The sequence below is a fragment of the Schistocerca cancellata genome, chromosome 2, assembly GCF_023864275.1.
Source record: "Schistocerca cancellata isolate TAMUIC-IGC-003103 chromosome 2, iqSchCanc2.1, whole genome shotgun sequence".
NCBI classification, from domain to species: Eukaryota; Metazoa; Arthropoda; class Insecta; order Orthoptera; family Acrididae; genus Schistocerca; species Schistocerca cancellata.
In genome coordinates this window covers 770,211,805-770,237,487 of record NC_064627.1, presented here as the reverse complement: position 1 = coordinate 770,237,487, position 25,683 = coordinate 770,211,805, and the positions used below count along the sequence as shown (strand labels likewise).

Below are 25,683 nucleotides of genomic sequence, written 5' to 3'. Positions count from 1 at the left end.
TGAATTTAATTTTTTCTACCTGTTGTTCGTATGTAAACCTGACAATGCACTGAATAACATAAAAAATAAATACAGACATACATTAAATGTGTCCTATCTCAGAAAGCTTTTTGCTTAAAATATTGTTCCTATCATATCCCTGTATGTTGAAAATTCTTCCTGGAACACCTTGTGTAAACAGTAGTGGTATCAGCAGTGGCCCCTGAGGCATAAACCACTTTATCATGCCCCAATCAGATACCACCTCATAGATGTACTGATTTCTGTGAAGAATGACCTGTCTTAAAGTGCGATAGGAACCAGTTGTGAGCTGCTCCTCTTATTCCATAATTGTCCAACTTCTGCAGTAATATTTGGTTATCAAAATGCCGTAGTTAAATCAAAGAAGATCCTAATGTTCACAACTTTTTGTTCATTCCACTCAGTGCCTCAAAGAAAAAAGAGACTATAGCTTTGTCAGCTGTTAAACTACGTCTAAAACCAAACTGTATGTTTGACAGTGAATTATATGAAGTGAAATGATTAATTACTCTTCTATATAGAGCCTTTTCAGTAACTGGTCAAGTGATTTACGACTAAGAAATGAAGTTAACTAGAAAATCACAAATGGGCTTTGAATTAGAGAATAAAATCAAAAACATTATTACAGCTTTTGAAGGAATCTGAGACAGAATCTTAAGACTTGTTTAAAAAAATAAACAAAAGATTTCCATAGAAAACCTCTGTGCACACACACATTCATATCCTCACGTTGTTGTTGTTGTCTTCAGTCCTGAGACAGGTTTGATGCAGCTCTCCATGCTGCTCTATCCTGTGCAAGCTTCTTCATCTGCCAGTACTTATTGCAACCTACATCCTTCTGAATCTGCTTAGTGTATTCATCTCTTGGTCTCCCTCTATGATTTTTACCCAACATGCTGCCCTCCAATGCTAAATTTGTGATCCCTTGATGCCTCAGAACATGTCCCACCAACCAGTCCCTTCTTCTTGTCAGGTTGTGCCACAAACTCCTCTTCTCCCCAATTCTGTTCAATACCTCCTCATTAGTTATGTGATCTACCCATCTAATCTTCAACATTCTTCTGTAGCACCACATTTCGAAAGCCTCTATTCTCTTCTTGTCCAAACTATTTATCGTCAATGTTTCACTTCCATACATGGCTACACTCCATACAAATACTTTCAGAAACGACTTCCTAACACTTAAATCTATACTCGATGTTAACAAATTTCTCTTCTTCAGAAACGCTTTCCTTGCCATTGCCAGTCTACATTTTATATCCTCTCTACTGCGACCATCATCAGTTATTTTTTTCCCCAAATAGCAAAACTCATCTACTAGTTTAAGCGTCTCATTTCCTAATCTAATTGCCGCAGCATCACCCGATTTAATTTGACTACATTCCATTATCCTCGTTTTGCTTTTGTTGATGTTCATCTTGTATCCTCCTTTCAAGACACTGTCCATTCCGTTCAACTGCTCTTCCAAGTCCTTTGTTGTCTCTGACAGAATTACAATGTCATCAGCGAACCTCAAAGTTTTTATTTCTTCTCCATGGACTTTAATACCTACTCTGAATTTTTCTTTTGTTTCCTTTACTGCTTTCTCAATATACAGATTGAATAACATTGGGGAGAGACTACAACCCTGTCTCACTCCCTTCCCAACCGCTGCTTCCCTTTCATGCCCCTCGACTCTTATAACTGTGTAATGGTACTTTGACTTCCGCACCTTTTTTTTTTCCTTGACTTCCGCCCGATTTTTATAAATAATTTTGTTCGTCTTTTTACTTTTGCGTAGGTTTTTTGTTTTGAACAACTAATTGAGGTGACTCTCTCTCTTGTCTTCATACGAAAGACGTGTTTTTTCGGCGATGTGTTGAATGTGCTTTTGGGTGGAAATTAAAATTACATTACAAAGCGAGGTTGTTTCAATAGTGATTCAAGGTGGTTATCATCAAATTTGTAAATTTATCATGACAGTGACAACTTGATGAAGTTTTCAACAGACGGAGAAAAGTGAAAGACGGGTCGTCCTACAAGAGAAATTAGGAAGACAGCCATGAAGACTATATTGTAATTAGTACTGCGTATCTAACAAGATTATAAGGTAAATTTCAATTAGTTTCTGATGCTATTTCCATACAGTCGCTTTTTGTAGTGTTGCCGACCCGGTCTGCCATGCACGGTCAAATTACAGCACGATCTCAATCAATAATACGAAGTCCGCCTTATCCGTAACTGAAACTACCAAAATTCCAAACCCAATCAGATTTTCTATTTTATATTTTTCACGGCAGAGCCACAAGGAGAAGGGAACACTCACGGCAGAGCCCCGAGGAGAAGGGAACACTACAACTGCCATCTGGTTTCTGTACAAATTGTAAATAGCCTTTCGCTCCCTGTATTTTACACCAGCCACCTTTAGAATTTGAAAGAGCGTATTCCAGTCAACATTGTCAAAAGCTTTCTCTAAGTCTACAAATGCTAGAAATGTAGGTTTGCCTTTTCTTAATCTATTTTCTGAGATAAGTTGTAGGGTCAGTATTGCCTCATGTGTTGCAACATATCTGCGGAATCCAAACTGATCTTCGCCGAGGTCGGCTTCTACCAGTTTTTCCATTCGTCTGCAAAGAATTCACGTTGGTATTTTGCAGCTGTGACTTATTAAACTGATAGTTCGGTAATTTTCATATCTGTCAACACTTGCTTTCTTTGGGATTGGAATTATTATATTCTTCTCGAAATCTCAGGGTATTTCGTCTGTCTCATACATCTTGCTCACCAGATGGTAGAGTTTTCTCAGGACTGGCTCTCCCAAGGCCGTCAGTAGTTCCAATGGAATGTTGTCTACTCCCAGGGCCTTGTTTCGACTCAGGTCTTTCAGTGCTCTGTCAAACTCTTCACGCAGTATTGTAGAGATATAAAAGCTTTACAAAGAGCTGAAGAAGCTAATAGGCCACAGTAGGTGCCATTACAAGAAGTTGACAAGGTTTTTAATGGGAAAATATAAACAAACTAGGTAAGATATTCATTGGAAAAAAATCAAATATGATACAAGAAATTACAGACATCATGTGTTAGTATGCTTTACTAGAAAGAACACGATTGTCTGTAACACATTCTTCCATAAGAAAACAAATCAATAATGAGCAAGAGCAAGGGAAACTGACAGTGAAATTTACTACCTTTCCTCAAATGACTAAGTCTTCATACAGGATCTAGCATTCCCTAAAGGCTCAAATTGTGAGGGACTATGTACTTGTATGATGTAGAGTAAAAAGAGATACAGGTTATTCGCTAATTGTATAATAAAAAACTCCTGAGACAGGTTGTCATTAATGTATGTTACAATAATTTATTGTAGTTCACAGAAGTTCTCAAGAAGAAGATTAAGCAAGAAATTTGACATCTTAGAAAATGAAGGTTATGCTGACGTCACTGAAAAGAGCAATTATTCAGGTGTTATTAAATATTTATGTCAGTTGTTATTAAATATTTATGCAATAGCAAATGGTGTTGCAAGTATAAAGAAATCAAAAGAAGGGAATGCGAGAGTTTTCAGCGAAAGATAATAGTGACATTACAGCATGCACTAAATTACAGAAAACAGTTTGTAACATATTTTGGAGGTACATAAAAGTCTGATGCTATTTACAGTTCTGTAATCTTAATCATTTGTGTACCATATCATATGCAAATCTTTTGTCCATTTCAGTCCTTAGAGGTATTGCAATTTTTACAGCTGTCATTATTTATAGTTACATTGCTGAGATGAATTAATCAAAGTCGGGTCAACAAATCCTTCAAACATTAACTTTTGTCTGCCCTTCACACATTCTATAAGGTTGTAATTATTTTCATGATATAGTAACAATGACTATCTCTTTCTTGCCCAAGGTGCCTGTTGAAGACTGTTCTGAATCATTCATGTCGAAAGATATGCTTTTGTGCTCAAGATTTCATGATACATCTAATTAAAAGATTCCAGTTTAGTAGAAGTGAAGGTATACAGTCACAAGTCAATTACCTTTTTTTATTTTTTTGAGTTTTTCTTTAAATGTAAATGAGTAATACTTTTCTTTATCATTAATTGTTACAGTTTGCCTAAAATGGATTCTTTTGGATCCTCTCATTGGCTGTTGGTTACTTAATCCTGATAAATCATTTTACTTTTTCTCTGATGTTACAGCCTCTTTGGGCTTAAAAGAGTCTTCTGCACTTAAGGTAAGTTTCTTACAAATTTTGGCACTTATCTTTTACAAGGGAACAAACGTATGGGCATAAGAATCACACTGAAGAATATAAATGCACAACACTCATTTTCGAACTTAAAGAAACTATCTTAGTAGATGAAAGCTGTAGATTACAGTTATTTGTTTTATAGAAAATTTGGAGTAAGAATTGTTTTATAAATTATTCCGGGTTGATAATATATTTTTAATTATATTTGCATTGTATAAGTGTATACACTGCCTTACAAAAATGTGACGCACCCGAAAGGGGAGGAAGAAATGAAATGAAACTTCATGTGTAGAGGGAATAAATGATATTATTTCAGTGCTTATATTACAAAAATGAGTCTAATATACAAAGAACTTGGCAGTACGAGCCCTTTTGTCAGTATGATGTTGCACTCCTTAGACATGGATGCATGCACTGATTTGGCTTTGAAGGATGTCACAATGTAACATTATGGGAAAAATTAACTGTGAGTGGAGGCTTATGTAACGTTTTTCATTCAGTTATGCTTCCTCACACATTTTACTTACATTCCAATAATTATTTTAATATGTTTTGCAAAATTGTAATTATCTTGAGATGATATGCAAAATTGTACTCAACATGGGCAAAACTACGGATAGGTGGTGGGAATTTTTATTATTTCTACTGTCATACTATTGTAATGACTAATGGGAGAATAAAGAAGTAATAAAATGTTATGCTGGAAACAGAGATAAGTGAGAATGAATTTGTCATCTACAACAGCTATATTTATTTGTGTCATGTGTTTTACGACATTTGTTAACCTTCACAAAACAAAAGCAATATAGGAAGTCAGACTTTGTATTCTTATGTAAATCTGATAAGAAAGAGGTAAATGATTTTCTTGTCCCGATTTGAAGTATGTTATGCTGGACATATACTATTAATGTATTAGAGAATATTTTTTACAGCAGAAAAATAATGATGAAGTGGATATTTCTTTTCTACTGTCATGAAGTTTTAGTAACGTCAGAGACTGTTGTCATTGATGAATCATTGGAATTATTGATGAAGTTACTGATGAAATATTACAAAATACTGAAATACTGGAAGAGTCTGAAAAGTTTGTGGAAGTGTCATGATGTCAGTGCAAGCACAACAAGGTTCCCACATAATAATAGGTCATCTTTTATGAGTAAAAGAATGCTGCCACAATGCTTTTACATGTGGAGCAGACTTGCCTCTGATACTGTCGCCACGTAGTAATCTGTGAATATGAAACAAATTGAAATTCAGGCAGTGATTTAAATACTTCATAAAGAATGGTATGGAAGCAAAGAAAATTCATGCCAATTTTCAGAACACACTGAGGAACTCTGCCCCTTCAATTACAGCTATTGTCAAATGAACAAATGAGTTTAAAATTGCTCAGGAGCTTAGCTGATGATTCATGTAGTGGTCAGCAAAGATGCACCACTACTCCAAAAAGTATTCCAAATGTGCATAAAATGGTGATGAAAGATGATCAACTGAAAGTGTAAGAAATTGCTGAAGCTTTAGGGATGTCATCTGAATGGGTATATCACATTTTAGCAGTGGAACTGGATATGAGAAAATTGTCTGGTAGTTGGGTGCATTGACTCTTAATGCAGGATCAGAAACACAGCAGAATGGAAACGTTCAATGAATGTCTGATCCATTTTCAGAGCTACCAGCAAGATGTTTTGCACCGGTTTGAGACCACAGATGAAATGTGGGTCCAGTACTATACCCCAGAGACAAAACAACAATGAAAGCAATGGAGAACATGTTGATTCACCCCCACCAAAGAAAGAAAAGGTAATATGGTTGGCTGGAAAGGTAATGACATCAGTTTTTTGGAATGTGTAAGGGATTCTGCTCTTTGATTATCTTTCTAGTGGTCAAACAATTACATGACAATACAATAACCTGATGGACCAACTACAGCAAAAGATATGTGAAAAAATGGCCAGGCTTTCAAGGAAGAAATCAGCTTTCAATTAGACAATGCACACCCAGACACAAGTGTTCTATGCCAAAAATATTTAAACTAACAATAAGATATGACTCGTTGCAAGACCCACCTAATTCACCTGATTTGGCTCCATTAGGCTTCCATTTCTTCCCCAAGCTCAAAATTGTCCTCGGTGAGAGAAGATACTCTTCAAATGAAGAGCTGACAACTGAAACTGACAGGTATTTTGCAGGACTGGGGGAACTTAATTTCAAGATAGGATCAAAACATTGCAACATCACTGGACCAATTATATTGGAGCATAGGAGGAATACATTGAAAAATAAAAAAGTTTCACTGAGGTAAGTAGTTTCTTTATTTTCCAGTCCGTGAACTTTTCAGACTACCCTTGTAGATTGTGGGAGGATAGGATTGTGACAGTGTGTTAGGGCATTATGGTGATAATGATGTTTTATGTGAGTGATGATGTTTATGATGACGTATTAGTGACAAATATGATGTACGTTGAGGAATCAGTGGTTAATAACTCAGTGTTATGTATAGTACTAGAGTGTTTTCATGGAATGTTTTGATATGAAATATTGGTAAAGGGTTTTGTAATATGTGAGAATAATTAAGGATATAATTTGTGACAAGAAGAATTTTAGTGATTGTAATTAATGAACTTTGCAAATCAAGAGTGAAGCAATTAGTTTCAAGATGGCATGATGCGTAGACATAGTAGTAAATTGCTCTGTCAAATTTCCGAATCTAACTAACTCAAATTGTGTAGTGTATACAAAACAGTGATAAAAGGTGTTCAGATGTGCCCAGTGATACATTTGTGAGCTTTCCTATCGTGTTTGGTAAATTTAAACACAGTAAATCTGCTGTGTGAATTTAGTTAACAGACTGTACCCATCAGAAAACTGTGAACATGAAACTTAAATTGGTTTGGAAGAATCTGTGGTAGAGGTAATCAGAAAAGGAAATTTAGTAACAGAAAATTATTTGCAGATTATTAAATCAGTATTAACACAGCTCAACATTGAAGAATGTGTTCAGAAAGGAAACTAACAGGAAAAATATATTAGGCCTAAAAACTCAGTTTGTTTAGTGTGAAGGACAGAGAAATTTGTGCCACAAACAGAGAATAAATTCGATATTTGAAGACTATAAACCTGCAGGAAAAGGAATGACAAGAAAACCTAGTGATTGGGAAGATAGTGATAAATTTCAAAGAAAAGTGGATGAAAAACTCAATTCCACATATAACCACGTACCGAAGAAAAATCACAAAATACATGTTTTTGCAGGTAGCCATGGTAGAAGAATCAGCAAAATTTTATGTAGGCTAATGCTCAATGAAGACTTGACATAAGTATCAGTGTCAAACCAGGGGTGCCTGTATGTGAAAGTCTAAAGAATTGTGAAAGCTTCTTACAGTCTGGAAGCAAGTGTATTGTGATAGGAGATGCAAATGACATTTCCTATGATGAAAGTAGGTGGGCAATGAGGGTTCTGAAAGATGAACTTCAAAAGAACCCAAATATTATCTTTTTTACATTACATTTATCGTTTTCTATGGATCCCTTGGAGAGGAGTCTCTGGGATGTGGAAAGAGTCAAAGCTTTTTTTATACTTTTTTACTCAGATACATGGATATTGTACAATTCTAATGCAGACAGATTTATGAGCTACAATCCTTGTGAAGATATTCATCGATGGAGTAGGAGGAGTTGGCCAACAGGAAGTTCTTTAATTCACTCTGAAACCGATCTTTATCGTTTACAAGACCTTTGATATGCTCTGGTAAGTTATTGAATATATGAGTAGCCATGTATTTGACTCCTTTTTGTACTAATGTTAAGCTTTTATAGTCCTTATACAGTTTGTTTTTGGTTCTGGTATTATAATTGTGTTTTTCACTATTTTGTGTAAAAAGAGACATGTTGGAAGTGACAAAGGACATCAATGAGTATATGTACTGAGAAGTAGTAGTTAGAATACCAAGTTTCTTAAAGAGGTCTTTGCATGATGATCTAGGACTGACACCAGATATAATTTTAATGATTCGTTTCTGAATTTTGAAAATGTTCTCTTTGTGAGAGGAGTTTCCCCAAAAGATGATTCCATAACTCATTAGTGAATGGAAGTAGGCCGAATAAACTAACTTCTTCATTTTTAAATCACCTATTTCTGCTATCATGCATACTGCAAATGTAGCTGAACTAAGGCGTTCCATTAAGTCTAGAGTGTGAGTTTTCCAATTTACGTTGTGGTCAATTTGTAGCCCTAAAAATTGACACTGTTTACAGCTTTAATTTCATTGTTTGAGTACATTATACAGGTTTTCTTTGTGAGGTACTAAACTGTATGTACTGGGTCTTGTCAAAATTCAGTGACAATCCATTTGCTGTGAACCACCCATTGGTACTTACAAATATTTCATTAGCTGATTGCTCAGTGAGATAATGGGTACAGTTTTTTATACCAATACTTGTATTGGCAAATAAGACAAAATTTGCATTTTGTGACACTGGATATGGAAGGTCATTAATATATAATAGGAACAACAAGGGACCTAAAATAGAACCTTTTTCTGATGTTTTCATATTTTGAATGACTATTGTTATGTGGTAAGCATGATACAGACACACACTGTTTTCTATTAAAAAGATAGTATAAGACCATGAGCCTGCTACTCCTGTTACACCATAATATTTTAACTTTTGTATAAAGATATCATGCTTAACACAATCAAAAGCTTTAGCCAGATCACAGAATATTCCAAATGGTAATAACTTTTGATTTATTGATTCTAATATACCATATGTAAAAGATACTTTTATTCCATTTGTAATCCAAGGTTTTGAAACATTTAATCTATTTACTTTGATTACTTTCTTAGGGCAGCAGTTTTCAATGTGACCTATTTGAGAAACAGTTATATTTTTCATTTATGCCGGGCGAATTGTATACTTCTTTCCAGTCTGTATTCCTCAAACAGTTTTTTTATACCTTCAATTCCTGTTTCATTTATTATTTGTATAGTTTCCCGCTTCCTGTTATTAGTTGAATCAGACCCCACTATATTAAATGTAAGCAACTGGGCATCATGATCTGAAAGGTCGTTAAATATTGGATTTATACTATGATTTGCTAGTGTGGTAGTATATATAAAAATGTTATCAATATCAGTGCTGCTGGTACCCATATACCTATAACCCTGGTTGGAAACTTTACTAAGAATATGAGATTATAAGAAGTGGTAAGAGACTCTAGCATGGATCTTGAGTGACTATCCTCCAGAAAATTTAAATTAAAAATCTCCACTTAGTACGAGTTCATTATTTTTAGAAGATAAGAAATTTAATACTGCATCAAGCTGTTTAGTGAATAGCTGGAAATTACCAGTTGGAGCCCTGTACATTGTGACTATAATTATTTTTATTTTGTGTGTTTCTACTTGTGTGGCACATGCTTCAAAATGCTGATCACTACAGTATTTAAGAATGTCATTGTTTTTATAATTGTGACCCTTTCTAATGGGTCATTCCATGTTCCCAGCTCAACCATCTTCAATTTTGATTAAATTTGTACATGATGTATCTGAGGGCCCTACATGAACTTATACAAAGTTTCAGGCTCACCTGTAACTTGGTTGAGGTGCTAGAGCCATTTTCATGAAGACCACTTTCACAGAGACCGAAAAGCCATCAAGAAATCATCACGTTTGGCATTCCACTGCTCCTAATGTAAAAGAGCTAGACTCTTGCTTCTGGGTATAGTGATACAACTTTGTGTGCTCTGCACACAAATGTTGCAAGTAGAGTTCAGAAAGCAATGCATTTGGCATAATCTCAGTTCAAAGTGGGCAACAAATCATGTCGTGAGAAATTTTCCTCATAGTTTAACAAGGCATAAGTAGTGGAGAAAGTGCGCTATGGACCTGGTCTTTTGCCAAACTACTGTCTGTCTGGGTGTTTAGTATATCACAAATTTTGGCCTGGCTTATGTGTTCAATTACTCTGCTACCATCCTGTAAATTTGCTAAAAAACATGAATGTATCAAAATATACCTGTGTTCAAAGTCATGTATCTCAAAGTAGACACCTACCATATTACATTCCTTACAACCACTCAACAGAGCACATTTCATTCTATTAGAAAAACTTATTTTCATTTTGGTGTCTCTGTGGGTAAGGTGCAAAAAATTTGCCTAAACTGTTGACTTTTTTGGTAATTTGGAAAATCCTTGTGTTGGTTCATGGTGGCTATGCCACTACCAGTCTCAAGACTGGTAACCCCATCGCCAAGGGGCCATACCCGATAGCCTTGCAAGGTCAGCCATGGGTGGGTTTCTTTACTGCAGGTTCCCAAGCCTGAAAGTGTGTGTCTAGCAGGTTCCCAAGCCAGAATGTGAATATCTAGCAGGTTCCCAAGTCTGAATGTGGGTATGTAGCAGGTTCCCAAGCCTTTTTTGGGTCTCTCTGTGGTTCCCAAGCCATAATACAGAATTCTTCAATTGTTAAATGTTTAAAATTTTTTGCTGATGTCCAAAACTTTTGCTCCTGTCAAACTGTATTGCCACCCTATCATTGAAGCAGATGGGACTGGTATGACTGCAATTATCTGTTGTTCTGGGATCCAGCATATGTGTCTTCTAGTAGGCCAATGAAATGATTGAGCAGCTCCATGAGGATGCATGAAATTAATCAAGGCATCTTTTTCTTCACGTGAAATTTCACAAATATTTCCTATCCACCATTTTCCATCATAAACGCAAGCAGCATACTGGCCAGGCTGTAGTTCATTAGTGGCAACATGTTTAGTAGCAACTTTAGCATGTCAGTTAACATTTGCTATAAAGGACAATGTATCATTTGATACTCTGTGAATCTTAAGTTGCTTTTCATCAATTGGCACAAAATGGTGATGGTCTCTTGTAGAGAGACACTGTACATCCATCCTCAAAATATTTCTCTTGATCAATTTTTGAATCTCCAATAATTTCTTTTTTAATATAAATTAATTCAATGCCATGAAATTCTTTTTTTGCAATATTCAAACAGATCAGTTCGTGTAAGATTTGCTTGTCATTTGGCTGTTGAGGGCTAGCTCTTGCCGCTAAACGCTTAACTGTGCCCACAATTGCATCACATGGTGATTTCCCATGGCTTGTTCCAAAAAAATTCCATTCTGCAGTAATGCCAAAGTCTTTTTGATGATGACAAAGATTTAGGAAGCTCTTAAAAATTTTGTACAGTGCAGCAGAACCGTTGCTAAAATAATGAATATGCTTAATTTCTTCAAAAATGCACTTAAGGGATTTGATTAAGTACGTTAAAAACACATACATTGCAACGGTGTCATGTCGGAGGCAATCGCTGATATGCAGTAGCTGACACTTTTTAGGTCTTCATTACCTTTGTAGTAAATGAGAAATGAATGTATTGTAGCTTGACTATTTTCCCAATGGAATCCCTGCACTGTGTCTTGGACAATAAAGGAGTAATTTTCCGCGAAATCCATTAATATAATCAATTCTCCTGGTTTGAGACCTTCTTTAGTGAACTGCAAATGCTTGCACTGATGGTTTGCAATGTAGTGGGTGAGTAGAAAGGGCCAGCAGTTTTGTAACTAATAGTTCAATGAATTCTTCAACTGTCATTTCTCTGATTTCAAGTGTGAGTCCATTGTTCGAACTGAATTGTATCCTCAGGATCAATATCTGCAAAAGTGTTTTCCAAATATTCATTTAGAGATTCTGTTTGTGGACATACTTAACAGCGATGAAGCATGCAATCCTGTGTTTCCAAATTACAGACAATTTTGCTCAGTAAAATTTTGTAATCTGCTTTTATTGGGCTATGAGCCAACATTAGTTTCACATTTTGATGTTTTGTGCAGACACAAACTGAATGTGAACCAGCTGTGCCTACAGTCACACACCACTTTGACCTTAATTCACAAAATTTAGAAAATCCATTTTCCGGTCCACTTTTATTGTGGTACGCAACAAACATTTCTTTTAAGTTGCTCAGAAATAAGTATTTCTGTTTTTTAACCTTTTCTCCATCTATCCGAACAGTAATACAGTCCTTTTTTCCTAAACAAATCTGACTTACCCACTTACCTGTGGGCTGTGCCAATATCCCCTGTTCAGCTTTTAACTTTCTAGCCTTCCTTACTATTCTTTGTGAAACACAAAATTCTTCCATAGTCTTTTAGATAGACCAGCTTTGGGGAACTAAGGTCAAAATTTGAATTCTACATCTACATCTACATGATTACTCTGCAATTCACATTTAAGTGCTTGGCAGAGTGTTCATTGAACCTCAATCATACTATCTCTCTACCATTCCACTCCCGAACAGCGCGCGGGAAAAACGAACACCTAAACCTTTCTGTTCGAGCTCTGATTTCTCTTATTTTATTTTGATGATCATTCCTACCTATGTAGGTTGGGCTCAACAAAATATTTTCGCATTCGGAAGAGAAATTTGGTGACTGAAATTTCGTAAATAGATCTCGCCGCTACGAAAAACGTCTTTGCTTTAATGACTTCCATCCCAACTCGCGTATCATATCTGCCACACTCTCTCCCCTATTACGTGATAATACAAAACGAGCTGCCCTTTTTGCACCCTTTCGATGTCCTCCGTCAATCCCACAGTCGTTTATTGAACAAAGTAAGAGCATATGGACTATCAGACCAATTGTGTGATTGGATTGAGGAGTTCCTAGATAACAGGACGCAGCATGTTATTCTCAATGGAGAGAAGTCTTCCGAAGTAAGAGTAATTTCAGGTGTGCCGCAGGGGAGTGTCATAGGACCGTTGCTATTCACAATATACATAAATGACCTGGTGGATGACATCGGAAGTTCACTGAGGCTTTTTGCAGATGATGCTGTGGTGTATCGAGAGGTGGTAACAATGGAAAATTGTACTGAAATGCAGGAGGATCTGCAGCGAATTGACGCATGGTGCAGGGAATGGCAACTGAATCTCAATGTAGACAAGTGTAATGTGCTGCGAATACACAGAAAGATAGATCCTTTATCATTTAGCTACAAAATAGCTGGTCAGCAACTGGAAGCAGTTAATACCATAAATTATCTGGGAGTACGCATTAGGAGTGATTTAAAATGGAATGATCATATAATGTTGATTGTCGGTAAAGCAGATGCCAGACTGAGATTCATTGGAAGAATCCTAAGGAAATGCAATCCGAAAACAAAGGAAGTAGGTTACAGTACGCTTGTTCGCCCACTGCTTGAATACTGCTCAGCAGTGTGGGATCCGTACCAGATAGGGTTGATACAAGACATAGAGAAGATCCAACGGAGAGCAGCGCGCTTCGTTACAGGATCATTTAGTAATCGCGAAAGCGTTACGGAGATGATAGATAAACTCCAGTGGAAGACTCTGCAGGAGAGACGCTCAGTAGCTCGGAACGGGCTTTTGTCAAAGTTTCGAGAACATACCTTCGCCGAAGAGTCAAGCAGTATATTGCTCCCTCCTACGTATATCTCGCGAAGAGACCATGAGGATAAAATCAGAGAGATTAGAGCCCACACAGAGGCATACCGACAATCCTTCTTTCCACGAACAATACGAGACTGGAATAGAAGGGAGAACCGATAGAGGTACTGAAGGTACCCTCCGCCACACACCGTCAGGTGGCTTGCGGAGTATGGATGTAGATGTAGATGTAGATAAGGATCCCACACCGCGCAGCAATATTCTAACAGAGGACGAACGAGTGTAGTGTAAGCTGTCTCTTTAGTGAACTTGTTTCATCTTCTAAGTGTCCTGCCAATGAAACACGACCTTTGGCTCGCCTTCCCCACAATATTATCTATGTGGTCTTTTCAACTGAAGTTGTTCATAATTTTAACACCCAGGTACTTAGTTGAATTGACAGCCTTGAGAATTGTACTATTTATCAAGTAATCGAATTCCAATGGATTTCTTTTGGAACTCATGTGGATCACCTCACACTTATCGTTATTTAGCGTCAACTGCCACCTGCCACACCATACAGCAATCTTTTCTAAATCGCTTTGCAACTGATACTGATCTTCGGATGACCTTACTAGATGGTAAATTACTGCATCATCTGCGAAAAACCTAAGAGAACTGCTCAGATTGTCGCCCAGGTCATTTATATAGATCAGGAACAGCAGAGGTCCCAGGACACTTCCCTGGGGAGCACCTGATATCACTTCAGATTTACTCGATGATTTGCCGTCTATTACTATGAACTGCGACCTTCCTGACAGGAAATCACGAATCCAGTCGCACAACTGAGACGATACCCCATAGGCCCACAGCTTGATTAGAAGTCGCTTGTGAGGAACGGTGTCAAAAGCTTTCCGGAAATCTAGAAATACGGAATCAACTTGAGATCCCCTGTCGATAGTGGCCATTACTTCGTGTGAATAAAGAGCTAGTTGCGTTGCACAAGAACGATGTTTTCTGAAAACATGCTGATTACTTATCAATAGATCGTTCCCTTTGAGGTGATTCACAATGTTTGAATACAGTATATGCTCCAAAACCCTACTGCAAACCGACGTCAATGATATAGGTCTGTAGTTCGATTGATTACGCCTACTGTCCTTCTTAAATACTGGTGCAACCTGCGCAATTTTCCAATCTGTAGGTACAGATCTATCGGTGAGCAAGCGGTTGTATATGATTGCTAAGTAGGGAGCTACTGTATCAGCGTAATCTGAAAGGAACCTAATCAGTATACAATCTGGGCCTGAAGACTTGCCCATATCAAGCGATTTGAGTTGCTTCGCAACCCCTAAGGTATCTACTTCTAAGAAACTCATGCTAGCAGCTGTTCATGTTTCAAATTCTGGAATATTCCATTCGTCTTCCCTGGTGAAGGAATTTCGGAAAACTGCGTTCAATAAATCCGCTTTAGCTGCACAGTCATCGGTAACAGAACCATTGGCACTGCGCAGCGAAGGTATTGACTGCATCTTGCCGCTTGTGTACTTTACATACGACCAGAATTTCTTAGGATTTTCTACCAGATTTCAAGACAATGTTTTGTTGTGGAACCTATTAAAGGCATCTCACATTGAAGTCCGTGCCAAATTTTGCGCGTCTGCAAATTTTAGCCAATCTTCAGGATTTCGCGTTCTTCTGAACTTCGCATGCTTTTTCCGTTGCCTCTGCAACAGCGTTCAGACCTGTTTTGTGTACCATGGGGGATCAGTTCCATCTCTTACCAATTTATGAGGTATGAATCTCTCAATTGCTGTTGCTACTATATCTTTGAATTTGAGCCACATCTTGTCTACATTTGCATAGTCAGTTCGGAAGGAATGGAGATTGTCTCTTAGGAAGGCTTCTAGTGACACTTTATCCGTTTTTTTAAATAAAATTATTTTGCATTTGTTTCTGGTGGATTTGGAAGAAACGGTATTGAGCGTAGCTACAACGACCTTGCGATCACTAATCCCTGTATCAGTCATGATGCTCTCTATTAGCTCTGGATTGTTTGTGGCTAAGAGGTCAAGTGTGTTTTCGCAACCATTTACAATTTGCGTGGGTTCGTGGACTAACTGCTCGAAATAATTTTCGGAGAGAGCATTTAGGACAATCTCGGAAGATGTTTTCTGCCTACCACCAGTTTTGAACAAATATTTTTGCCAACATATTGAGGGAAGGTTGAAATCCCCACCAACTATAACCGTATCAGTGGGGTAATTATTTGTTACGAGACTCAAATTTTCTCTGAACTGTTCAGCAACTATATCATCGGAATCTGGGGGTCGGTAGAAGGAGCCAATTATTAACTTAGTTCGGCTGTTAAGTATAACCTCCACCCATACCAATTCGCACGGAGTATCTACTTCGACTTCACTACAAGATAAACCACTACTGACAGGCACAAACACTCCACCACCAATTCTGCCTAATCTATCTTTCCTGAACACCGTCTGAGACTTTGTAAAAATTTCTGCAGAACTTATTTCAGGCTTTAGCCAGCTTTCCGTACCTATAACGATTTCAGCTTCTGTGCTTTCTATTAGCGCTTGAAGCTCAGGGACTTTCCCAGCACAACTACAATTCTGACTGTTCCTTGATCCAAGCACGCCCTGTATTTGCCATGCACCCTTTGAGATTGCAGCCCACCCCGTACTTTCCCGAGGCCTTCTAACCTAAAAAAAACGCCAAGTCCACGCCACGCAGCCTCCGCTACCCGTGTAGCCACCAGCTGAGTCTAGTGAACTCCTGACCTATTCAGCGGAACCCTATGGCGCAAGTCAAGGAATCTGCAGCCAACACGGTTGCAAAACCGTCTGAGCCTCTGATTCAGACCCTCCACCTGGCTCTTCACCAAAGGTCCGCAGTCGGTTCTGTCAATGATGCTGCAGATGGTAAGCTCTGCCTTCATCTCGTAAGCAGGACCGGCAGCCTTCACCAAATTAGATAGCCGCTGGAATCCAGAGAGAATTTCCTCAGATTCAAAGCAACACACATCATTAGTGCCGACATGTGCCACCAGCTGCAGCTGGCTGCACCCTGTGCTGTTCATGGCATCTGGAAGGACCCTTTCCACGTCAGGAATGACTCCACCCGGAATGCACACGGAGTGCAAACTGGATTTCTTCCCCACCTTAGCCGCCATTTCCATAAGGGGCCCCATTATGCGCCTAACATTGGAGCTCCCAACTACCAATAGGCCCACCCTCTGCGATTGCCCGGACCTCGAAGGCTGAGAATCATCCTTTGAAACAGGGCAGGCAGCTGCATCTGGCTCAGCCAGAGACAGTACCTGAAACCTGTTTGTCAGACGCACCGGGGAGGCTTTCTGATCAGCCTCGGGGGACGTCTTTCACTGCCTGCCACGCCTTGGAACGACCTCCAATCAACCACAGACGAGGGCTCAGCCCCACTGTGGGCAGCAACCGGGGCAACCACAGCAGCAGACCGACCTGGGGACAGACGGGACGAGGTTGACATCCCCGTGATACCCAAGTCCGGCTCCCCACAGTGGTGCCCATTGTCAACAGCCTCAAGCTGCACAACCGAAGTCACCGCCGCCTGCAGCTGTGAGCGAAGGGATGCCAACTCAGCCCTCATCCGAACACAGCAATCACAGTCCCTGTCCATTCTAATCGATGTTGAATAACAGTTACTGAAACACGAGACCGTGCCTAGATAATGCAAGGGAAACACGCAAAGAATGTATGAACTAACCTGTACAAATGCCTAACGACTGTGCTACAATCTGCCTGAATTTACGATTACAGTAACTAAAACTCTAAATTACACCTCCTATACGAAAGTAATACGCAATTTAAGTAAGAATCTACTAAGTAAACACAGAAAAGAAGCTATATACGTATCTTTCTGCACTGTCGATGTGCACCAAATGGGAGCTCAGGCCACACTGGTCTCTGAGAGCCTACTAGACAGACAAGTGCCACTGACGTACCAAAACAAAACAAATGCCTAACGACTGCACTAAAATCTGCCTGAATTTGCGATTACAGTAACTAAAACTTGAAATTACACCTCCTATACGAAACTCACACACAATGTAAATAAGAATCTACGAAGTAAACACAGAAAAGGAGCTATATACGTATCTTTCTGCACTGTCGATGTGCACCAACTGGGAGCTCAGGCCAGTCTGGCAAAAGACCTTGTCCATAGCGCACTTTCTCCACTACTTATGCTTCGTTAAACTATGAGGCAAATTTCTCATGACATGATTTGTTGCCCACTTTGAATTATAATTTGATACATGTAATTTTTCTTTCAATTCTTGGATCAGCTCAGTGTAATCTGAACAAGTCAATCATTGCTTGCTTGTGGATGGTTGCTCCAATTCACTATGATCAAGTCCTTCCACTTCTGCAATTTTCTTAATAATTGCACCTTCAACTTGATGTATTTTTCACTTTGCATATACTTTTATATTCCCTGCACCAATTCATTGAAATTTTAATGGTGATCTTCCAACAGATGTTAATCTTGTATTCAAATTGTGACCAACATTAGGCTCATCATCTTCATCTGACGGATGTGTAACGTCCGTTTGTGAATATTTCAGTGTATCAAATTCTTTTCTACAGGAAGGGAACATTTTTTGGCCTGGTTTAATATCGGACATAGTTATCCTTTTTAGTAGGTCAGCTGTTTCTATATTGATTGCGCGCAAGCTTTTTCGTGCAGTGTGGTTTTTCTTGCCAAATGGTTTGCAGCATGATCTTTGCAAAAATTCAAATCTTTTTAGGAGTACAGCTTCATGATGGAAGCATAGTTGAGTATTTTCAGTTGAGTGTAAACCACTCTGTCTAGTAAGTAATTCTTGTTCTTCTAAGAAAAGTTGCTTTACAGCTTTCAGTCCTGTCGTTAAATGGCATGGGGAATCAGTATTTCCAAAACTGCATACATTAACTTGATCTTGTTCTTTCATCTTAGCAACAACTTGATATGCTTCAGACACTAAAATCAAATTGTCAAGTCCTAAATAAAGAAAAGAAATGAAATTAATAAGCATTCAGCTTCCCAAAAATTATGTAGCAGTCTCTAGTACAGTTAAATGGTTAAATTTAGCAATGAACGTGTCACAAACAGGTTTAAAATCATTGAACTAACAGCAAAATGAATATTTAAACAATGAAGACATAATCAACAAAATTCCAAATTTTAGGTGACATTTTTGCACCTTACCCAAAGATCCACCAAAATGAAAATACGTTTTTCTAATAGAATGAAATGTGCTCTGTTGAATGGTGTTAATGAATGTCATGTGGTAGGTGTCTATTTTGAGATATGTGACTTTGAACATGGGTATATTTTGGTACATTCATGTTTTTTAGCAAGTTTACAGGATCGTAGCATAGTAATTAAACACATAAGCCAGGCCAAAATTTGTGATATACTAAACACCCAGACAGACAGTAGTCTGGCAAAAGACCAGGTCCATAGCGCACTTTCTCCACTACTTATGCTTTGTTAAATTATGGGGCAAATTTCTCATGACATGATTTGTTGCCCACTTTGAACTGAGATTATGCCAAATGCGTTGCTTTCTGAACTCTACTTGCAACATTTGTGTGTAGAGCACACAAAGTTGTATCACTATACCCAGAAGCAAGAGTCTAGCTCTTTTACATTAGGAGCAGTGGAATGCCAAATGTGATGATTTCTTGATGACTTTTCAGTCTCTGTGAAAGTGGTCTTCATGAAAATGGCTCTAGCACCTCAACCAAGTTACAGGTGAGCCTGAAACTTTATATAAGTTCATGTAGGGCCCTCAGATACATCCTGTACAAATTTAATCAAAATTGAAGATGGTCAAGCTGGGAGCCCTAGGACACTTCACATGGAATGACCTTAACGTAAGTGGCAACTCCTCCTTTCTCCATCTCTTTTCTACAATACTTTGAAGCTAAGGTATACCTTTCCACATTAAGAATTTCAATTTCACTACCTAAATGATGTTCAGAAAGACAAATAATATCAACAGGATTTGTAGACTGTAGCTCATCTAACCAGATCTGAAATTCATTAATTTTGTTGTTTAAACCTCTGATATTTTGACGTATTAAATTTACCATTACTTTTTTTTTGTCTTCACAAGTATTAAGCTTAACATTTTCAGGTACATCTTGTTTCAATATTGAATGTGTAGATAATGAGCTTAACCTAAAAAAGAACTACTTCCATGAGTTGCAGTGTCCCCCCTTGAAGAATTTGCTATTAACCTAGCCAGTATATCCTTCTCTATTCTATTGAGATTTATTGTGACTCATCCAAGGAGGCATGATTTAATAGGAAGATCGAACAGAACACTACAAAAAATATGTAAATTTTTTTCCAGTGCCACTTTCATACCAGATGACTGCTCTATAAGAGAGTACTTTACAACTGTTGGTCCGCACTTAAATAGAAAAGGCAAAGATGCAGTGTCTGCCGAAATAATATAAGCTGTTCTGTCAACAAGTAAAGTAAACTGCATCCCAATTCCCCTGCCAGCAGTGCAAGTTTAGAAGACCGCACCTGTGCAAACAATGGAAGAATCAACAAGAAAAATACCACAAAGTTCAGGTGCAGCATCAGTGATCTTGGAATCTCAAAACGTTGTCATCAAATTTACAGCTACTGTTTCTCTGCATTCACCAGCAACAGTGTCAGAAATTTCATCTGGTGTTGATTTTCCATCACTGACCCAAGACCTTCCATTAGTGTTATTCGCCTCACAATTTTCAGCAATGACAAGACCTGCCACCATTATCAGCAGTAACAGAGACAGGCAGAAGAAACACAAGAACCAGGAAATGCACAACTCTATGGGAGTTTTGGTACCCGGCCTTAGTTCCAGGACTAAGTTAAGTCAGAAACCTGCAGATACACCTCCAATAATCTCTGACTGCAGTTTGCAACGAAACAGTGACATCAGAACAAAGAGTTTAGGAAATGACAAACTTTGTATTTTTCACCAGAATATAATGGGTCTAAGGAACAAACTGGGCCAGATGTCTGTTTGCATTAATGACAGTGATGCAATAATAAACAGTGCCCACTTATTATGTTTTACTGAACATTATTTGAGGGAAAGGATTGAAATGATACAACTACATAAGTAGAACATAACAGCTTATCACACTAGGAATACAATGGATAAAGGTGGAGTAATAATCTGTGTTAAAAATAACATAGAGTATAAGTCTATAGATGTCAGAAATTTTTACATTTCGAGGCTTGGTGCATTGAACTCCATGTTAATATTTTACCTGTTTGTGCTTAAGCAAGTAGAATCACTTTTAACTCACTATTCTCAAAAACCAAATAAATAATCATGCTTGGTTACTTTAATGTAAATTTTCTTGCTTGTAATAGTGATAGAACAGATTCTGAGAATGTTGTTAACTTACCCATATGAGTGACAAAGGACTGCACAGGTCTGATTGACAATATCTGTGTACATAGTAACAGAAATGATAACACAAACCTCAAATGGCCTTTGTGATAATTAAGAACAGCTGTTAATAATGCATGATATAAGCTCTGCTGTCAATAGATCTTTTAGACTAATCAACAGTGAGACTCTGGAAGCCTTCAGCAGACATTTGCAGCAGTTAGAATGGGACACAGTATACAAGGCAAAAAATGTCAGTGATAAATTTAACCTTTTCTTGAATGAATTTGTTACCCATTTTCAAGCTGAATTTCCTAAGAGAATTTCATAAAGTACCAACCTGAGTGATTACAGGAATCAGTGACTCAGTAAGGGAAGCAACACATCCTGTAAAACAAAGAGAGTGCTTAATGTTTCACTCAGAAATTCTAACAGACCTCAGGATAGGAAGCACTAAAAATTATACTGTTGCATCCTAAGGAATTTAATTAAAAAAGATTTAAGAGCATGTTTATCAGATCTAAAACTGACAACTCAAATAATGAAATAAAAACTGGTTGGAAGGCGGTCAAAAGGGAGATGAAAAATTTCGGAAGATACAGACAGTATCGAAGTGTGTCATAATGGAAGCATGGTAGATGAAGGTGATGTAGCTGCCAATATCTTCACAACTGTTTTGTGACAGTAGCAGATCAAGTTGGTTGTAAAGGATCTATGGTTGAAGCCATGCACCTTCTTCAAAAATCAGTGCAGAACAAAATTAGTCAGATACATACACCTTACATTACAACCAATGAAATTGAGAAGATAATAAGCCAAATGATGAATAAAAATTCCACTGGGATGGATAATATATCCATGAAAGTACTGAAGTACTGCTGTAAATTTATTCTTGACGTTATCTGTCACATATTTAATGAGTCTATATATCAAAGTACCATCCCTAGTAGACTCAAAGATGCAACTGCTAAGCCGCTGTTCTAAAAAGGTGATGCAATTGAGGTTTCAAACTACCAGCCAATTCATTACTAACAAGTCTTTCTAAAATTCTAGAGAAACTCATATTCAAGAGAGTCATGTATCACATTAATAAATATAACATACTGAATAAAAATCAGTTTGGATTCCAAAACGGTATTTCAGTTGAACATGCCACTTTCTAATTTGTCAGCCAGCTATGCAAACTGATAAACAGTAAAATGTCACCAGCTGGAATCTTTTGTGATCTGTCTAAAGCATTCAACGGTGTAGATTGCAAAATTGTACTTATGAAGACTGAGCACTATGGCTTATACGGTAAAGTAGGGATGTGGCTCAAATCATATCTAGATGACAGAAGGCAGATAGTAATACTGAATAATTCTGCAATCACAGAGGCACAATGAGATGTGGATTACAAAAGGGCTTAGTGCTTGGTCCTGTACTTTTCCTAATCTTTATCAATGATCTGCCATGGTGTATGACACAAGAAGCACACTTCACCCTATTTGCGGATGACACAACCATTATGATAGAGAACCAAACTGCAGTCTGGGTAACTCTGCAATGACTGTATTCAAAGAAGCTCTAGAGTGGCTCACTTCTAATGATATGTCACTCAATGTTAACAAGACTCAGTTCGTTCAGTTTCAAACAGCAAACAAAACACTGGACAATATTGAAATAAAATGTTGTGACAAAGAAATATTGAGAGTTCAGTCTTCCAAATTCCTGGGATTATACATAAACAACACTCTAAACTGGTCAGTTCACATCATCAACCTATGTAAAAGACTGAATTCAGCAGCATTTGCCATTTACTCAGTTTTGTCTGTTTGTGACTTGGAAACAATCAGAGCTGCATACTTTGAATATTTCCATTCACTTATGACATGTATCATCATGCTCTGTGGAAAGTAGTCATTAGCAAATAAAGTCTTTAGTGCGCAGAAGAGAATCATCAGAACTATGGGCAGAGTGCATTCTGCATTTATTCAACAGCTGGGGTCCTCACCATGCCATACCAATACATTTTCTCACTAATGCGGCTTTACTGTATGGTTAAATGATGAACGTGTCCTCTTGGGTAAAATATTCCAGAGGTAAAATAGTCCCCCATTTGGATCTCCAGGCGGGGACTACTTAGGAGGATGTCGTTACCAGGAGAAAGAAAACTGGCGTTCTACGGATCGGAGCGTGGAATGTCAGATCCCTTAATCGGGCAGGTAGGTTAGAAAATTTAAAAAGGGAAATGGATAGATTAAAGTTAGATATAGTGGGAATTAGTGAAGTTTGGTGGAAGGAGGAACAAGACTTCTGGTCAGATGACTACAGGGTTGTAAACACAAAATCAAATAGTTGTAATGACGGCGTAGGTTTAATAATGAATAGGAAAATAGGAATGCGGGTAAGCTACTACAAACAGCAGAGTGAACGCATTATTGTGGCCAAGATAGATACAAAGCCCACACCTTCTTCAGTAGTACAAGTTTATATCCCAACTAGCTCTGCAGATGACGAAGAAATTGAAGAAATGTATGATGAAATAAAAGAAATTATTCAGATTGTGAAGGGAGACGAAAATTTAATAGTCATGGGTGACTGGAATTCGAGTGTAGGAAAATGGAGAGAAGGAAACGTAGTCAGTGAATATGGATTGGGGCTGAGAAATGAAAGAGGAAGCCCCCTGGTAGAATTTTGCACAGAGCACAACTTAATCATAGCTAACACTTGGTTTAAGAATCATGAAAGAAGATTGTATACATGGAAGAACCCTGGGGATACTAAAAGGTATCACATAGATTATATAATGGTAAGACAGAGATTTAGGAACCAGGTTTTAAATTGTAAGACATTTCCAGGGGCAGATGTGGACTCTGACCACAATCTATTGGTTATGACCTGTAGATTAAAACTGAAGAAACTGCAAAAAGGTGGGAATTTAAGGAGATGGGACCTGGATAAACTGAAAGAACCAGAGGTTGTACAGAGTTTCAGGGAGAGCATAAGGGAACAATTGACAGGAATGGGGGAAAGAAATACAGTAGAAGAAGAATGGGTAGCTTTGAGGGATGAAGTAGTGAAGGCAGCAGAGGGTCAAGTAGGTAAAAAGACGAGGGCTAGTAGAAATCCTTGGGTAACAGAAGAGATATTGAATTTAATTAATGAAAGGAGGAAATACAAAAATGCAGTAAATGAAGCAGGCAAAAAGGAATACAAACGTCTCAAAAATGAGATCGACAGGAAGTGCAAAATGGCTAAGCAGGGATGGCTAGAGGACAAATGTAAGGATGTAGAGGCTTATCTCACTAGGGGTAAGATAGATACAGCCTACAGGAAAATTAAAGAGACCTTTAGAGAAAAGAGAACCACTTGTATGAATATCCCAGTTCTAAGCAAAGAAGGGAAAGCAGAAAGGTGGAAGGAGTATATAGAGGATCTATACAAGGGCGATGTACTTGAGGACAATATTATGGAAATGGAAGAGGATGTAGATGAAGATGAAATGGGAGATATAATACTGCATGAAGAGTTTGACAGAGCACTGAAAGACCTGAGTCGAAACAAGGCCCCGGGAGTCGACAACATTCCATTAGAACTACTGACAGCCTTGGGAGAGCCAGTCCTGATGAAACTCTACCATCTGGTGAGCAAGATGTATGAAACAGGCAAAATACCCTCAGACTTCAAGAAGAATATAATAATAATTCCAATCCCAAAGAAAGCAGGTGTTGAAAAATGTGAAAATTACCAAACTATCAGTTTAATAAGTCACAGCTGCAAAATACTAACGCGGATTCTTTACAGACGAATGGAAAAACTAGCAGAAGCCGACCTCGGGGAAGATCAGTTTGGATTCCGTAGAAATGTTGGGACACTTGAGGCAATACTGACTCTACGACTTATCTTAGAAGCTGCATTAAGGAAAGGCAAACCTACGTTTCTAGCATTTGAGGACTTAGAGAAAGCCTTTGACAATGTTGACTGGAATACTCTCTTTCAAATTCTAAAGGTGGCAGGGGTAAAATACAGGGAGCGAAAGGCTATTTACAGTTTGTACAGAAAGAGGATGGCAGTTATAAGAGTCGAGGGACATGAAAGGGAAGCAGTGGTTGGGAAGGGAGTGAGACAGGGTTGTAGTCTCTCCCCAATGTTATTCAATCTGTATATTGAGCAAGCAGTGAAGGAAACAAAAGATAAATTTGGAGTAGGTATTAAAGTCCATGGAGAAGAAATAAAAACGTAGAGGTTCGCCGACGACATTGTAATTCTGGCAGAGACAGCAAAGGACTTGGAAGAGCAGTTGAATGGAATTTATAGTGTCTTGAAAGGTGGGTATAAGATGAACATCAACAAAATCAAAATGAGGATAATGGATTGTAGTCGAATTAAATCGGGTGATGCCGAGGGAATTAGATTAGGAAATGAGACACTTAAAGTAGTAAAGGAGTTTTGCTATTGGGGGAAAAAAATAACTGATGATGGTCGAAGTAGAGAGGATATAAAATGTAGACTGGCAATGGCAAGGAAAGCGTTTCTGAAGAAGAGAAATTTGTTAACATCGAGTATAGATTTAAGTGTCAGGAAGTCGTTTCTGAAAGTATTTGTATGGAGTGTAG

General features: G+C 38.0%; 1 protein-coding gene across 1 annotated transcript in view; it reads left to right on the top strand.

Moving 5' to 3' along the window:
* Positions 1-2,999: 2,999 nt before the first annotated feature.
* Positions 3,000-25,683, top strand: part of LOC126158426 (DNA polymerase nu-like) — a 247,083-nt gene continuing 224,399 nt past the window's right edge. The window contains exons 1-3 of the mRNA XM_049916442.1: positions 3,000-3,022; positions 3,901-4,007; positions 4,103-4,227. Of these exons, the coding sequence (XP_049772399.1) occupies positions 3,000-3,022; positions 3,901-4,007; positions 4,103-4,227 (255 nt within the window). The remainder of the gene's footprint in view (positions 3,023-3,900; positions 4,008-4,102; positions 4,228-25,683) is intronic.